The sequence below is a fragment of the Platalea leucorodia genome (assembly GCF_965183815.1).
Source record: "Platalea leucorodia genome assembly, chromosome: Z".
NCBI lineage: Eukaryota > Metazoa > Chordata > Aves > Pelecaniformes > Threskiornithidae > Platalea > Platalea leucorodia.
Window position 1 is genome coordinate 3,444,240 of NC_138858.1, and position 18,586 is coordinate 3,462,825.

The 18,586-nt window shown below is 38.6% G+C and overlaps 1 protein-coding gene across 8 annotated transcripts in view; it reads left to right on the forward strand.

The window, feature by feature from the left end:
- LOC309602830 (dymeclin) overlaps positions 1 to 18,586 on the forward strand; it is a 222,469-nt gene that overhangs the window by 79,776 nt on the left and 124,107 nt on the right. For all 8 annotated transcript variants that reach the window (XM_082336826.1, XM_082336825.1, XM_082336822.1 and 5 more), the window contains 3 exons: positions 6,355 to 6,537; positions 10,665 to 10,843; positions 16,645 to 16,770. In XM_082336826.1, coding sequence (XP_082192952.1) covers positions 6,355 to 6,537; positions 10,665 to 10,843; positions 16,645 to 16,770 — 488 coding nt within the window. The remainder of the gene's footprint in view (positions 1 to 6,354; positions 6,538 to 10,664; positions 10,844 to 16,644; positions 16,771 to 18,586) is intronic.

Genomic DNA, 18,586 nt, shown 5'->3' on the forward strand with positions numbered 1-18,586 from the left:
TATCCTACCAGTATTACCAGTATTTAAAGTGTGAATTTATTTTACTAGACTGTGTGTCACCCAGAAACTATTCGTTTGTAGTTGTTTTTAAAACATCTTTCCTTCTTTGTCGCAAGCTAGCTTGGGAGAAGTCTGTCAGTCTAATGCCAGACAGTGGAAAGCATGAAAAATATTGCTGAAAATTAAAAATGGTTGCTTTTGTCATTTGGATTACTATGTCAGGTATAATGTTGCAAAAATCTATCATTTATAAGAACTTGTCAGCTGAAAAAGTTACTGCAATAAAAAAGTTAACTTCAAACAAAAAGTTACTCCAATATTTAGGACAGCCGTTTTTATGCTTCTGAGTTTTATAATTTCCCTTCCTAAAAAATCTAGTGTAATCAGATCCACTTTTTCAGTCAGATTGTGGTTTGTGTGTACATCAGCATGTTCATGCTCCTTTTGAGTTTAATGTTGCTTGAGGATGGAATACTTAACATGCGGGTTCGTTAACCACATAAAAATTATTCCGTATTTCCTATATTTCAGCTTTGCTAGTTTCTTCCTGTAATAAATCTTCCAAAAACTTGCAATGGGACTTTCCTAAAATTAATGTAGCTGCTGATTTTATAGACTTTTAAGCAAGTATACCCGGTGCTCCTTACAATTAGCAGTTTTAAGTTGCTTAAATAAAGACCTGAGATGTGAGGGATTTGCTTCTGAAGTAAAAAAGGACTTTGACTTGAGATATTATGTGAACTGCATCTTGATATAGCAGTTGCTTCACTGATCCAGCCTCTCCCATTTATGACTCTATGGACCACTTTTTCCTCTCCCATTCATTATCACATAACATCCCCGTGGCAACTTGAGAAATTGCTTACATGGAGAAGTAATCGTAGGAAAGTATTTATGTATTTTTAGCTTTCTTCTAACACAATGTAGCAGCTGGAAACAAGGACAAGAGCCAGCACAACGTGAACTGCCAGCTCTCCATGGGCCACCAGAAAGTGTTCATCAGACCACAATGTGAGAACCATTGAATTGACTTAAGAAGTCTGACACACATAATAAACATTAAATAAAAAAAACCCTCAACTCTCAAGTTCCCAAAGCTGCTTCTTGAATGCAATAAGAATGAAATACTAATTGTAGTGTTTTTGAATAAGACGTTATTCACTGGTTTTGGTGGAGGAAGTACACGATGGTATCAATCAGATGCAATGAAAATCACTTTTGCTTTAGTTCTTCATAATCTATATTTACTGCTGCCTTAGACGTTGTTGCAGCATTGAACAGTCATCTGGATGCTGAAAGTTTCATAAATAGGAAAGCAGGGTGTGGAGCTAGGACTTGATTTAAACAGATTACTGAAACTTAGGTTAGATCTGTTCTATTTGGTGGGGTTTTTTTGTGGTTGGATTTTCTTTCTGATATTTAACGCCTTTTTTACTGACTACTCATCTACTTGTGTTCTTTCCATTTTTGCAACAAGGGAGCAGGATTGTCATTTTGGAAATGCTAAAATGACAGGAAGAGATCAAGATCTTTTGAAGATCTTCATGTCTGCCAAAATTCTTATTTCTTCCTTTTCAGTCTTGAAAGCAGCCTGGGGCTGCACCTCAATCTGGTGCACTCTGCAAAATAGTTTCAAAAGCAATAAAAATCATTGGCAGGATGCTAATGATGTATGATAGGACTTAGGTTGTGTGTATGGGGTAATGAGGAAAGGATCTGCTCTGCTACCAAGCTCCAGTGATGAGAGAAATAAGCACGCTCAAAAAAAAGGCTATGCCAGCATTAACTGGAACTTAACACCTATGTTTAAACTCAATGAAGGACAGGCCATTCAAAGGAAAACTGGGTGAAGTTCAATTATTAATATGATTGCATTTTGCAACTGATATTAAATAAAAAATTAAAAAAAAATTTCCTTTTTCCAGAAAGTTACTTTGAAATAAGTAATATCAGTTTTCTCTGCATTAATTCAATGCTCTTTCTGAGGAGGGAGCTCAGAGGGTTTATCTTCCAAGCCTTTACACTGGAGGTTGGAAAGTGAATAAGATGTGTTTTGTGGAAGAATTACAACTAGTTTAATAAATATCCCAAGAAAATTCATAGCTCACAGTTTGTTGATATACTAACTTGAAATAATGGTATGCAGTGCTAGAAGTTCAGTTGGCTATAAATTTCAATGCTTTATAATGAGTAAATTTTTAAAGTACCCTCTGTGTTCCTACCTGTTTTTTGGTTTTAAAATGTCTTTAAAATGAAGCTCTTAAAATGTTGCTTAGTCACATGAAAGTAAATAAGTGCATTTAAACTGTTCTCCAGGTAGGTACAAACATGAACCTTATTGAGTCTTGTTGTTGTTGTGTAAGAGAGACCAGAGCATTACACTGAGATTTCAGCAGAATTGTGTTTACATTAAATAAGTCTGGTGAAAGAAAGTTCTTTTTTTGATGAATGTGTCATAACTTCATTTTGCCATTAAGTGTTGTTCCACAGACTGTCAAACTAGATTAAAATCTTGGGTTTGTTTTCACGTCTATGCACAGTGTTTCTAGCCACCTTACAGAAGACCTCAGATTCTCTGTTGCGAAAAACCATATCTTGCTCTTAAGCAAGACCTGGTTTCCTTGCTGTGCCTTATATAGAATTGTATGAATAGGGAAAAAAGAAGCTGTGATGGGCAGTTTTGTGGAAGAGAAGGAAAAAATGCAATCTGGTCATTCTGTTGTAAAGGTAAAAGTCTCTTCCTTCTCAAAGTATCTTTGTATTTGCCTGAAATAACTGGCAAATTTTAAATATTTCTCTAATTGACAAAAATTCTAGTAATGTGGTTCCATGTGGAATTGAGTCAAGAAATAAAGTTATATTAAAGAATTGCAATTAAAAATAGATTACAAGTATTTTGCAGAAAAAAGTAAATTCTGTAGATGGAATAAGTGATCCAAATACATAAACACTGAAAAGACTGTTTTAGGGTTAAGGATTATTAACTTCATCACTTACAATTAGCACCAGTGAGTATTGGGTAATGTAGAGCTTTTTCAGAGTTTATAGAGCTTCAGAAGCTCTTTGGGTCGCAATGCTATTGCAGGCAATCCATCCCCTTCATCATTTTCACATCTCAGTTGATTAGTTTTGAGAATTGTAGCTCATCTTTGCCACTGCCCAGAGACATAGAAAGCTTTAAGAAAACTTCTCTGGTTTGTATTTCCCTTGGGATATATACTAAAATGACAAATGAATAGGAATAAATGAAATTTAAAGTGAAATTTAAATGTGAAAGAAATCCAAGCACTATATGTTAAAGTGTCTAAGTAAATTTTATTCCATGCTTTTAATGCTGCTAGGCAGCACTAGTACAGTTACAGCTACCTATAGCTATGCTATTGGCTTAAACAGGAATTTTAAACATGAGATTTTCTTCCTTTTATTCTGTTTCTCCATGATGTTCCAGTAAAGCAGAACCTGAAGTGTGATTCTGGGCATTTATTTTTTGTATCAGTGTATATTCTTTGTATATTTAGTTTTTTGTTGACTGTAATTTTAGATCTGAAAAGAAGATGGTGAGGTGAGCTTCTAAGGGGCTGCAGCATTACTTTAGTTTTGCTTCTCGTGCTAGAAAACTTAAATGTACCTTAGTAATTTTGAAATGTATGTTAATGTAAAAGCAGATGTAGCAATGTGATATTTCAAATATTATGAGCATATAGAATACAACTAGAAACACTGACTACTTATCTCTCTGTCCTCCTAAGCTCTTCATGTGTTTAGCACTTTAATCTGCTGTTAATGATCAGAAACAATATGTTCCTTAGAAATGTCTTTTAACTTCAGTACATTGGGAGCACCAACCAATACTTAGCACCTAATTTGACATTGCATTTTGGAACTGAAAGCAATATTGTGAACCCATTAGCATGGGATTGTTTTTCTGGAGGATACACTTGCCAACAAGAGAGACAACTTCAGGAGGTTACTTGGGTTGTATATGAATGTGTAGATTTCTCTTGGACATAATTACCTCATTCTCCCTGGTGGAAGATTCAACTTACTCGCCAGTATATTGTCCATATCCCTCTTTTCCTAACTATTGAGGAAAGGTGTAGTAATGGCAGATGCCAGTCACAGAAGGGTGGGGTAGTGGAAAATTAAAAATCCTGGCCTAGCTGAGAACTACACTAAATTTTTACTTTGAGAGAGGAAATGTGCTGAATTTGAAGTCATTTAACAAACGATGGTAACTGTATAATTATTTCAGTTATTTTAAAAGATTTTCTTGGCATGTTACCTATCTGAATAACTCATGTGAGTTTAAAAGCTAACCTCATGGTCAGCATTTTTATTCAGCTTTGTTCTGATTTAAGGACAGCGGATCAAAAACATGGTGATGAAGGATTGTTAATGTAACAGGAAATTTTTGCTAAAAAGGCTGTAATTATAGTGCTTCTTATTACAAGAATACAATAAGAATTTAGGGGTTTTTTAAAGTTGAGATTATTTCTTACTGTTATGCTGTATAATTCAAGACTTTGACCTATTAAATGAATAATTTGATGAAATGCTCAGTCTCTGCCATAAAATTTCAAGATACACTCAAATAAATTAAGTGCTAAGCAGGCGTTTGGGGACGAATATAATCCAACGTGATTGGCAGGGGCTGCTTCTTATCACCTGGGAATATATCAGGAGCCCAGATGTGATAAAGGCCCAGAGACACTGAAGTTGTCATGTGCCACCATAGCCATCGGGGACACAAGTTTTATCCTTTCCCCTGACTTTTTCCCCAGTAACGCTGAGTCTGCAGCATCTCTGCTTCAGCTTTGGTACTTTTCTTCCCCCCCCCCCCCCAGTGTAATACAGTCTCATGAGTGCTGGCAAGGAAATATGGATTTATGAACTTGTTGGAGAGGGCTGAGGGGAGTTGTCTAATCCTCCCCTGCTGCCCCTTCTCCCTTCCAGTCTCCTGTTAATCAGTATTTGAGCATGTAGCTGGTCAACTTGTTTCACCAACACTGCCGTAATTAGGAACAGGAATTTCAAATGCAGGAGTTTAGTATTGGAGTTAATTTTTTTTAATGCTGTAAGGATTAAGTATGAAAATGACTCTGCATTTCAGGCTCAAACGTCAAAGTTTAAGCAGTATGATAATGAGAGTTCTAATGAGCAGCCTTCAGGTGCAGTACTGGAGTTGTACATGCACCATAGGACTCGATGATCTTAAGGGTCCTTTCCAACCTTAATGATTCTATGATTCTATACATGTGCACCTACATAAAGGGGGGGTATTCTAACACGCATTCTTACCTATAGCTAGTGAGCAAAGAACTGAGAACTGGTGCGCAATAATAAGCTATATACATTTTTGTACCTAATACATTTTTGCGGTCTAAAATGAATGAAGTTTTGGTGCTTTGTTACATGGGCATTTTCGAGGCAGTTGTGAGACAAAAAAAAACTTGCTTACCCAAGAGGAATCCATCAGTCTGTTTTTTTTGACAGTATCAATAGTGATTTGTCACTTCAAACTTTTTATTTCTTTTTAAGTAGGTTTTTAACTGCAAATTATTGTAAACAGTGTGTACTTCCATACCTTTACGTTTTCTATGCAATCTCTTAAAAAGGAATTTCAGAGCAGTGTGAGTACTTCCAACTGGAGTGCTTTTTCAAGGTGTTTCATCTTCCGTAGGAATCCAAAAATATAAGGCTGAGTTTAATAATACCTTAAAATTTAAATTTAAATTGCTGTTGATCCTGTCTTTTTTTTCTCCAGAAGTTTATTTGCTATTATGTTGTCTACCCACAATAATGAGCAATGATGATGATCTCTACAGGATTCTCAATCTGGAGGTTCTAGTTTAAGCAGTATTAGTTTTTCTTACTGTGTTTTGCCTAAAATATGCTGAGTTTATTAAAAATAGAATACATGAGAAAAATGCTGCATGATGGACCAAGTTGGTTTTATTAAAAAGGCAACATACAAGCTCCTTTTCCTCTCTTAGTATGCTAGTGTTATCAAGATTGCTACATGAATCCTTCACTGGTATCTGCTCTGTGTTTAACGTTCTCTCCTTCAAACCTATGCTTTCATTTCACCTCTCCTAATTTTGTATGTTCCTATGACTTAATTTTCCTGAATTTCCAGTAATCTTTCAGTTCCCACTTCTCCGTGCTCACTGCTGTGTGACTCCTGAAATTTTCATTTTGAGCAGTCAAGTAGCCAGACCTGTCATCTCACTGTACAGGGGTGAATTTTTTTCCCTCTTCTCTCTACCTGTGTCTTAGATGCTGTCCTTTCCTCTAAAGGAGCTTTGTTCATTAAAACATGAACAGACATAATATTTTTTTGTCTTTTCTCTCTAGCTGGCCTGTGGACAGTCTTCACACTAGGTGGGGTGGGGAGTAAACCAACGCCGCAGCTGGAGCAGTGCTCCCCTCTAGCTAACCAGAGCCTACTGCTTCTGCTGGTCTTGGCTAATCTGACCGATGCTCCAGATACACCGAATCCCTACAGGCAAGCTATTATGTCCTTCAAGAACACGCAAGGTTTGTATCTGTTCTTACTTCTAAGCATGAACTGATGAAAATGAAGTGTTAAGTTGCTGTGACTACTTAGAGGTTCTCTTTCCAAAATTTGTTTTCCTTCCAGCCAGCCTGTGAAAGAGCAGTAATAGTATATTTTCTTCTGGCAATTTTGAGATGGAGTTCCTCAGCTGCTGGAACTTAATTGAAGGGGTAGGGGGAGAAGGATACTCTTTCCTTCAGACTTGAGAAGTTCTAGAAAGCTTCAGAATTTCATAAAATATAAATAAAACTGACCTATAAGTAGGTCAGTTATCCAAGAGTTTGCAGGAGTCCTCTAAAACTACAGCACTTGGGGAAATTCTGTTTAGCTGGAGTCATGCTGGTTAGAGCTAAGAGAAGCAATTGAATTGCTAACTGGATTGATTTGCTAACTGTGTTCTTGTATTGCCAGTGTGAGGAGGAGCTGGTTAATGTAAACGCTTTCATGAGACTTTTATATACGGGAAGTTTCGGAGTTGTTTCAGTGCTTGCCTGGGTTTTGAGAAGGCTGGCTCCAGTCCCTGTATCAGGTCACTGCGGGTGCGATGCTGTGCTGACTCACAGTGCCCTGCTGCAGAGGGTCTTGCCTGGGACGCAGTAATGCCCTAACACAGCTTGGGCTATCTAGATAGCTCAGCTTGCAGGCAGTGTGCTTTCTTTCATGTATACTTTATCCATACACTTAAATCTCTTCAAGTTTTAGCCATGGGGTTGGCTTTATGCAGGTTGGCAGCATGCACAGAGCTACCCAGCACAGCTCAGGTGCTGCACGATAACCTGGGAAGCTGCATCAATACCTCTGAGTTATTCACTTTATTTGGGGGCAGTTTTTATATTCCTCTAACCATTAAGTTTTTAGCAGGTTGAGCTCTAAATTCATTCACTTTATCTAGGAAATTTTTTTGGGTTATGAGGATGGAGGATTGTTCTCATAAGGAGAACGCTTAGTCCTAACATGCCCCTTTGATTTATTGGATACTGTTTACAGGCAATTGAGATCAAATTCTTGATATAGTTTTTGTTTTGTACTGTTTTATAAACTGCAAACTTCTATGAATGTTTTATTTTGGTTGACTTTGTTTCATGTCATCAGTAACTATTAATGTATTTCTTGAAAGCTGTTATACATGTATCATTGTAAAATTTTAAAAGAACTTATTCTATGTCAAAAGTAGCATGAACAGCCATTTTTTCTCTAGATGTCTATGTTTGTAGAATGACTTATTGTTTCCCGTAAACTTGTTTCCACTAGCAATACTCATATAACTGAGATTAAATTTGATTCCTGTGAACATTCTGAGGGGCTAGCGAGAGGAGAATGATACGTAAAAGAAAGGCTGGTTACGGTCATAATGATCTATAGTATGTGACTATAAAATGAAAACTGGCTTTTTTGTTGAAGTAATTTATATCATTTAATTGGGACAAAACTAATAAAATTCAGGATAGTTTTCTTTGTTCTATATGGTCTAGAATAGTTTAATTTTTCTGTTGGTCAGTTTCATGTTCTTTAGAATAATACAGGATATGCTGCTGTTGCTGATAAGTTAGGTTCTTTAATACTGTTTAGAATTTTTTTAACAGTTTTTTAAATATCTTTTAATAAAACTGATAGTGACGTGCTATAAATATAAGTGGCACAGTTTAAACATCCACAGAAGTGAAGCCTGAAAGTCAATGGACACTGCTCAGCTAAGGAACTGTGGCATCAGCTCCCTGCTTAATGGAGCATGTTGAATTGATCCGATTTTGCTGTCTACATCCAAATTTTCCCCAGGAAAGAGAAATACTGGCCTGAAGCAGGATGGTTTTAAACCAATCGGTCCATAATGACAATCAGTGATTGAAGGGGGCGTGGGGGCAGAAACGGTAGTTCAGAAAAGCCAGGCTTTGGCCTCTCCCCTGCCTGTTGGTACGTCGTTTTGGGGAGGGGCAGGGTTTCCATCGCCGATGGGCTGCGTCTCACCTCTCTGTGTGCGGCCGTGCCTTCCAACTCCTGCAGAAAGGAGAAGCGTTTGCTTCAGTGCCTCCTGCTGATTTCAGCTGAATGGCTGGAGCCGTCGCCCCTCGCCCAGGCCAAGAGAAGCCACAGCTCCCCGGCACGCCGTCTCTGCCGGGCCCCCAGAAACCCGGTGGGAGCCAGGGCTCCTCTGGGGCTCCTGCAGGTCTTCCAAGCACTTTTTCCTTCCAAAGAGGGTGGAGATGTTCAAAATCTGTGACAACTACCACATTCTTCCATACTGAAAGCTATTTAGAAACTTTGCTAAGAAGACGGGCTAAAAAGAAAGGGAGCATTTTGTGATCAGTCCCTACCGGCACAGAGATTCCTCCAGAAGAGTGGAAAAGTTTGGTGGGAAACCAGGGGAGTACCCATTTAAGAGCCAGATTTGTCTTGGCTCATGGTTGCTGCCCGTGGGCACACGTATGGTGACACTGTTCTCACCATTTTCCATGGTGGTGCAAGTCTATAATATCTGAGAAATCTTTTGGGATTTGAGGAAAAAGGAAGATTTCAATGAAGTGCAATAGTTGCTGCCTAGCATGCAGGCTATTGTAATACCACTTGCTTGTTAAATGACTTGTAAAAAAGCAGGGTTTGAGATTTGCATTGTTGTTTTTTCCGTTATCCTTTTGAGTCTTTTCTTCCTCTCCTTAAAAATCCCTTCTGTCCACAAATCGCTGTGCAGGAGTAGTAGTATTGTAATGCTGTTTTATACAGCAGAGCTTTCCAAAGTTAATGCGTTTTTAATAAATGATAAACAATTCGGAAATCTGTAGTCTGTTATTGTGGGAACAAAGGAATTTTAGTTAAATTCTTCAACTTTGGACATCTTGTTTATAGTAATACAGAAATTTTTAAGTCCAGACCTTTAGTATACTTGAGTATCCAAACTGCTATTGTTCCCAGAATATCCTGTTGCCATGAAATTGCTGTAATTTTTCCATATGCATAGCTTGTTTGCGTGCTCAGAAAAGATAGCCTTTGTATTCAGTTGCCAGGATGCTGAAATAAATCAGCTCAAAAAGGCAGACTCGTCCTACTTCATGTATCATCACAGAAGATGCGTACTTTGAATGGATGTTTTTCAACAGAGCTGGACAGGAAAATACTTTATACAAATTTCCTTGAAGCTTTTGGAGAGTTGAGAAACATACCTGCTCTGCACTGGAACAAAACCTTGCACTCTCAAAGGTTTTTTTGTAAAGAAACCAAAGGCAAAATCTCTGACTTGGGGAGATCTGGAGACTGAGTAAGGACATGAATCTGGCTTTCTGACATGAGTATGAGTGCATTGACCATCACACTTGCTTTTTCCATTTCCACTGTAAAATCCTAGATGTTAGAGCTCTGTGCTGATGGAAATTTTTGTTGAAACCGATAAAGCTTCTTGTGAAAAGGTTCTGTGAACAGAAATCTGTTTTATTCTCACTTCCAGCTCTGGCACAGATTATATTGTGAACATGAACAAACTGCTGTTACTTTGAGGGATGTTAGACTATATGACGTGGTGTTTTAAATCATTTTAATTAACCCACTAAACTCCCCACCACACGTGCATCTTTAAAGTCCTGACAGCACCTATGTTTCATTGAAAATATACTGGTAGTCTTGGCCTATGCACAACTGCCATTCATGCCAGCACGTGGAAAGGAGATGCTCCACCTCGGTGCCACTGAACGAAGCCTGGAAGTTCGGGGTGCAGGGTTTTGCAAACACATGAATCATCAGGGCAACCGGTTCCAGAGAAAGCACTGCAGCTGCCGTCCTTGCAGCAGCTCCTAGGATTGCCTGCCTTCCTGACAGTGGAAGCCATTTGGATGGACAGAGTAGCTTTATGAAAAAAGAGGAGTGTCTTGTGCAGATGCAGGGGTCTTACTGGAGCTCATGTGGGAGGACAACCTCAGCTTTTTGGCACAGCCAAACCTTCATGAGACCCTATTAAGGTTTATGACCATCAGTGATAAGAGTCATGGATGATTTTTCTTTCCTCCTTACTGTGGTGTCCGTATAAAATATTTCACTGAGAGACTTTATAAAGTTAACAAATAGCTGGATGGTAAATGCATTTGTTAATGATTTTTTTTTTTTTTTTATTTCTTTATTTCAGATAGCACTGCTTTTTCTTCATCAAATCCACACGCTTTTCAGATTAATTTTAACAGTTTATACACAGCTTTGTGTGAGCAGCAGAAATCTGATCAAGCAACTCTTCTTTTATACATGCTTCTACATCAAAACAGCAATGTACGGACATATGTGTTGGCACGAACGGACATAGAAAATCTTGTAAGTATTGCTGTGCTTGCCTTATACACATCACTAGGGGTTGGTCCTGGAAGCTTGGGTGTCACCAGCTGCCAGTGTCCCCTGTTCGGCGGTGGGGGCGGTAGGTTCTGACTCATTTATTCACCAGTTCTGGCTCACTTATTCACTTTTATTTTGTCATCTCAGGAGTATGACGCTAAACATGATATTGCAGTAAAAGATAGTACTGATAAAGCTACCAGGCTGTCTTTGATTCCCTCTTTCTCAGTGCCACTGTCTGATCCGGGTCAAACTTGCTAGCCTCTGGGCATGTGTAAAGAAACTGGTAGCAGATATCATTCTATTCTATTCTTTTTTTTTTTTTTTTTTTTTTTTTAAATAGGGATAATAGGGATAATATATGTATATAATAATTGTATGTGGATAATAGTTAACAAAATGAGCTGTAACTTGACTAATATGCCAAATGTCTTACAGGGTTGACCTGAGACTGAAACTCCTCAAGGAGCAGCTGACAGATTTTATAGAAATGCAACCGTAGTGACTTTGTAGCTGCTTTAAATAGGATTGTGGTTAATAGCCAATATAACAGACACCTGGTACAGTTTTGTAGGTTATAAATTAGCTTATGCTCCCCACTATGTTTAGTAATGTTACAAACCACTTTAACAAATCTTAGTTATTAAAAAGCATTCTTTTAATAAGATGTCTAGGGGAATTGGTAACGGAATAGAGAACCCTTTCCATTTTAACATTTGAAATCATGCCAGATAATTAGATCCCTTGCCTGTTTGATGGCAGATACGGAATGAGTTTGGTCTCAGTCCAACTTCTAGCAGATGTATTGCTAAAATCAGAGTTGATAGACGCCACTGTTGGCAAACTCGGGTGAGATGGTTGATACTGAATTGATTCAAGACTGAACTCCTGTGTAGTCTGCTGCAGATTATCTAGGTGAGGGCTGAGTCATTTTGCATGAATTCTGTGAACAAATGGTCATATTTAATTTTCTGGGCTGTTAATATGTGATACAACAAGTTTCACAGCTGCTAACCATATCAGTTTACTTCAGAGAAATAAAGGTTAGGTGTGTGCATTGTTTTATAATTATGATGTCTGATATATTGTAAAACTTCTAGAAAAGGCATGAGATGCGTGTGTCAAAACAACTCCAGATGCACGTACTTAGATGCTCTTAGATGTGGGATATATTCATATATTATAAACAATCTTTCCTCCCCCTCAAAAAAAAAAAAAAATCATAAAATCCCAGAATCACAGAAATAATCAGCAACATTAACCACTTTGTGGGAAAAGCTGAGAAAATTGAGAAAAGCATCACTGAAAAGTTAACAGCATGTTTGATTGATTTTTTTTTTTTTTTTTTTTTTTTAAATACCAAAGTTTGAAACAGTCTGCTCTCATTTTACTCTTCATGCATACTGTTGCTTTTTGTGATCACTACTGACACATTACTGATATCTTTGTCCAATCCTCTTGTTTTTAGCGGGCTGGTTGGTAAGGATGAGCAGCATCTAACTGGGAAGAGCAGTTTTAATTGCTTAGTAACGCAGACTGAGCCAGACAGAGAAAGGGTTGGGGGTGGGAGGGTTACTGGACAAAGAAATCACGATCTCCTAATCACAGCCCTGTGGTGAAAAGGGCTAATTCAGTCTTGGGCTTGTAAACGAGTCGAAGGGGCAGGAGTAACGTAGCTGATTATTTCCTTCCCTATATGGCAACTGCAAGAGTGGTGCTAACATGCTGCATACTGTTCTGGTGGTGTACTACCATACTTCATAAAACATTTACAGGCTATGGAAAAATGGAGAGAGTGTAGAGAAACTTTGTCTTTTTTGGCTTTATAATTAACAACAAAAGTGTCAGAGGCTTAGAAAGCTAACTTAGCTCACTTGGTCAGAAAAGAGCTTGAGAAGCGTCAGGATGGGTACGTGCCTTCACAAGGGGAAAGCCTTGAACAGAAAGGACTCTCGGCTTGCAGAGAGGTGTGATAAGAACTAAAGCCTGGACGTTGAATCCCACAACTTAGAGATATGGGAGCAAAACAGTGAAGGTAATCAATTCAGAGGCAAAACAGTGCTCTCTATGGGTATCTTTGAATGAGGGTGGATGACTTCTTGGAGAAATGTGCCATAAGTTAGTGCCCTCTTCATACAGAGGCAGTTGGGTGAAGTATAAGAGTCTGTGCTGTATGAGAGATCAGGTCAGCAGTCAGCTGAGTGCTCATCTTCAACTTCTGGGGTTTTGCAGGTTGTTCCTGTTTCACTGCACTCAGTGCATCACATTTGCTCTGTTTTCCCCTATTTTAATACTTCCCGGTTTCGGTGCCCGGGAAGCATCACTTGCAGATGTTCTGTGACATTTCCTAGGGGTTTTTGAAATGCGTCTCTGCTCTTTCGTAACTTCGGTTTAATTTGTAAATTGATTCAGTGTGTTTTTGTTAACTGTTGTAATAGATAATGTCTCAGCTTTCTTCCTCATTTGTGTATGAATCTACCTCTGTCAGTTATATGTAAATCACTTCATTGTCTGTTGTGCTTTATAATGCTTCATCATTAGTAAGGCAATGCATCTTTTTTGCTTGTATAACAACAGTCTGCTTGGTAGAATGAATAGGATGTTTGTGTGTCTTCCATAACTTATAGCATGTCACTTCGATAATGATATAAAATAATTGGGTTAAATATCTGATGCTGTTAGGGGTGTTCACATCTGGGATTTGGCGATCTTATTGAAAGTACTCGGAAGGGCTCTCCAGGAAGTGGTGGGGCTGGTGAAATAGGGGGCAATTAGCAAAATTTTTCATAAACATAGTGTCGTGGTCTGTGGATGAGAGAATGCTGAGCTTTCTTCTGTTTGTAAGAGCAGTTAACACCCATATTGCAGGTGAAAAGTGCCAGTGTCAGTGAGATACCTGCTTGTGAGAAATAAGCTATTTCTGTTGAATGTGTTTGCTTTGGCTGCTGAGCTGTGCAGCACTGCTGTATGCTGTACATTTTGTTGCTGCTCAACACGTCTGGACTGAAATAATGTATGTGATGATGTATTCGTATTAACTGATGGTACAGCAGTATTTTTTCCTGTGGTATAAATTTGGCTTAAGCAGGTTACTCGTGTGGCTATGTGGTCTTGTATTTTGTCGTATACCAAAGGCAGACTATTTTAAAGCTCTGCTGGGGAAACTGTTCCTGACCTTGGACTGAATATAGCACCTGCAATTTTCAGTGTCTGTTTTTACCTGCCCCTTGTTTTGGGGATTAAAAGTAGCTTTTTAATGGTGGCTGTGTCTTGCCAGTTAAAAGGTGCTCCTGATGGAGGAGTGTTAGTACTAGTCCAGTAATGACAGTTCAATGACTATGAATAAAAGGGACAGCAATACAAAAAGAAGTGGTTATGGTCTTCTCGGTACGTGGCTGGACAATGCTGGTGCGTAAGGCAGATATAAAAGTTCTAATGTATGTGCATAACATAAAAGTATAGAAATGGTTAAAATTCTAGATAAATTTTATTATAATTGAAATTTTAATTTAATCTTATATCCTAACTCTTCTTTGTTTAAGTGGTGGCTTGTCCCTGAGAACCGTAATAGTTGTCCTAAAGGTGTCCATACCTCAGCAATCAGTATACAAAGGGAAAAGTGTTAAGAGGGTTGTGGAAACTGTATGCATTGATTCAGTTTGTATCTGGAAATGGCAGGTAGAGTTAAGTTGCTGTTTGCCTCCCTGAGTTTGGTCTGGTAGGTAGATGGAGAGAAGTCTGAAAGAGGAATGGAAAGGAAAACATGGCCAGGGGAGTGGAGATGGGAAGGGGTTTCAAAAGCTGTCGAGGTGTGTTTGGAGCAGGAAGGCTGAATGCAGCCATCTGGAGAGCCAAATCACTCTTCACCATGACAGTGGTTTCAGTAGCTACGCTGAAATCTCAGCAAGAGTACTTTCACCTATTGGCTCCTTTGGAAATGTCTATAATGTTTCAATGTCAGAATCAAGGTACCCTTTTTTAACGTAGCTGGCAGCAACACGCTTTTAGGACTTGGAGCACTTAAAGGACATGAATGCATTTTTTCAGCTACAGTTTGACCTAATATTAATGTGCATAGACAGAGGAGAAATGTTGGGCCGTTCTGAAGGAACACACGGGTATTTGGGAGGTGTCTTAAAAACTCAGAAGTTGTTCCACTGGTTACCTTCAGAAAGACTTTTGTTGCTCTCCCTGCAAAGTCAAGTTGTAAACGCAATTCTTTGGTCGTTTTGTATTGCTTCCTGCTATATGCAGCTTATCATAACTCTTGGACTTGGAAATGACTTTCAGCTTAAGCAATGCAAAGCTACGTGCAATATAAATATTGGAGATATAGAAATAATTTGAACAGTGGACTAATGCAGTGATGTTTGCGTCCCTTTTCCCGCATCCAAGGAAAAGGACTAATGTTTTTTTTGCTATTTGCTAAGTAGGTATTCTAGGGAAAACCTGGTCTTTACTCTCAAGACCTGTATTCACAAAACACAAAGATACAGACTCCAGTTTCAACTAGAGAGAGAGGTTTGTGAAGGATCCTTTGAAATGGCAAAGGAAGGATGTTTGTGATGAGTAAATATTTTTTGCCTCTGCTTTTGTTGTGGTATTGTCTTGACCCTGGCCAAAACATCTGTCAGAAGGTTTTGTGGCCTGCAGTGTTTAGATCAATCTCATTGGTTTTAATAGAAATTGTTGTGTGTTCTAATGTGTTCCAACTGTTTTTGGACTGGTTGATAGTAAGAGAACATTCTGGTAACTTCAGGGGCTTGTGAAGCACTCGGTGTCCTGGCCGCTCACCAGAATAGGTTTCACATGATTCATCCTGCTGCACTCAGCCTGTTTGAAAAATCAGCAAGTCTTTAGGTGTCTAGAAGCTTCTTGGAACGAATTCTGCATCTCATCCGCTATCTTGGAATTGAGAGTTTTCTCCAGTTCCTTTTTCCAGGGTATTTTGCGATTTAGGCCTATTTCTGTAGCCTGGGGAAGCCACGTTGTACTGAGCCAGTGGAAAGCTAATTTTCAGTTGGTAGAGAGACAATGTTTGCATCTGGATTAATTTTAGACTAGCATTCAGGTATGGTTACTGTTGCAATGAAATCTCATTTTCATTATTATTGCAAGACTTTGGCTTAAGCTGTTTGTCCTGGTGGAAATGTTGCAAGACCTTGGGCTGAACTCTCATCATAATGTCAGTTCTCTTTGGCTGCATATTACCTAGAATTGGAAAAACAGGCCTTTTCTAGTCTTAACCCAACCCAAACTGATTCTTTTCTGGGATTATCTCCACATACCAAAATGGGATTTGAGTTTCACGTCTCAAAATGCCTCTGTGCACCTCAGCTGCAATATGCTTGGCTGTATTTGATGAGGAAAGTCCTTTCAGACCAAGCTTGTGGTAGCACAAATGGTTAGAAACACTTGTTTTCCTGCTTGAACTGGTGAAAATCTTGTTTAACAATTTATTTTCCCATAGTCTAGAGAGGAACTAAAGCTTTCAGAGCCTATCGTAACTGGTATGGCTGGAAATCTCATTTATTAGGAATTGAAATTCTGTGTCTGACCACAAGAAAGAATTTGTTTAGACTCTGTTGTGGAGACAGAATGAAACAGATGGAAGGTGTTTGAACACTGTACGTCACTATTTAGGGGTGGTTATTTCAAGAGGGAGGAATTGCTGTGATATTGTTAAGGGCAGGGTGATACACGGGAGGTTTAGAGTCTCCTGTGTTTATTGTCTGAGGTATTTGAAGACTAAACTAACACACACGTTTTTTCCTCCCCTAAAGGTTCTGCCAATTCTTGAAATTCTGTATCACGTTGAAGAAAGGAATTCACACCATGTTTACATGGCTCTTATCATTTTGCTGATCCTTACAGAGGATGATGGCTTCAACCGATCCATTCATGAAGTGGTGAGTTGTTGTTTTGGTAAATAATTCTTCAGCTATAAAAATCGTTTAAATATTGTTTTTTATAAAGATACATCCGTATATCTGTTTCCTTGGCAGAGGCTGTAAGTGTTCATCCAAATTTGATGGCATATATATATTTCTTTCCTAAGGACTAGTGACCTGAAGCAGAAGAGTCATTTCAAAACTTTCCCGAGTGAAATGAACAAACGCGCTCCCTCTTGTAGAAGAGGTGCTGCATTTACCTCTTTTTCTGTCTTTTTTTGGTGTTTCCTGTTACAAATTAACATAGAAATAGCCAGGCAGGCAGCCTGCCTCAAAGGTGCTGAGTGTTTGCCATGGAAGTGGAGGGGCTAGAAGAGAGAGAAAAACAGAAAACCTTTTTTATTTCTCATGAAAAACCTTGCTTAACCAGTTTGATGCAGCTGAGAGGAGCTTTTAGTTGGAGTTTTATTTTCCAGACTGAATGTTACTTCCTTACTTGGCATTTCTTTTTCTCTTTTCTAGATTAATACCTATTTTATGTTGTCCATATATTATGATCTGAATTTTGACTGCCTTTGGGCCTTGACCATCTGTGCTGGAGAATACCTTGGACAATTATGTTCTAGTTTCCTAGCTCCTAAAGCTACGATAATGCAGAAGATGTCTCCGCTGGTTTTATTTAATTTTTTGACTGGGACATGGAAACTCTCTTTTGGGGTTATGTGAAATTAATGAAATAGAAAAAGCTGGAAGCAAGTGTCAAGGTATCTAACCAGGTCAATATCCAGCCTGTTTTGAAGGGAACTGGCATTTTTTCTTGGTGCCAAGTAGTAGAGACTTAGAGTATTTACTCTCTGAAATTTCACATTCTTTCCTATAGCTCTATATGTAGAAAGCAAGAAGAGATGATCTTTATATGCAGTCTCCTGGGAGTACCTATTAGGAAGCAGCTTTTAGGAGGAGCACCTATAGTAACCATGCAGATGAATGAAACAACATTTTCCTGAAGCTTTCTTCTGCCTCACCTTCGTGTGCCTTGAACCTATACATAGGCCCTGTACATGTACATGTGTGATGTGTATTTTTGGGTCCCATATCACTAAGTCATTTAACTTCTCTGATAAATCGAGCTTGTTGAGGGTTAGAGTACAGCAGACAAGGTTTCACTCCTGCCTCAGTCTCTTGCCCCATCATTCTTCATTCATTTTAAAGGCTTTACACGTGGTCTTTCAGTGAATTCCTTACTGGGCAAGTAAAAGTGGAAGATTTCCCTAAAATTGGTAATGAGGATCCAGCTGTGGAATGAAAACATAAATCAAGTTTTCTTGTCCAGTTTATTCTTGCCTTTGCAGCTAACCCTGCCAATATAGTTGTAGTGTTTTCTGTGCAATGTGGATATTAGTTTACTACTTCAATTTTAATAAAAACAAAACCAAAACCCACCTCGTTCCTTTTACCCTGCACTGATTTTTTTTTCAGTCCTGCCTTGGCTTCTTCCATCTTCTTTTCAACTTAATCTTTGATTTTACTTCAGATTTTCACTAATTTCTTCTTTCTTTTACTCTGTGATTGTGTTTTCCCACTCCATAGTGTCTGGTGAGAAGCATCCATTCGTTAATAGTGTTACCTGGCCAAAGTTTTGCTAGTTTTGCTTCTTAGCTGGGTAGAGGTGGCTGTGAAGTGCCTGAGCCTGCAGGCCTGTCTGTGTCAACTTCTGCTGTTAACCCTACTGCAGAAAAACCTGCAAAAATGGAAACTTTTACCATCAAAAGCCAATGGAGTCCTATGACACTGCAGAGGATAGATGTGGAATAACCTTAATTCTTCCTCCTGT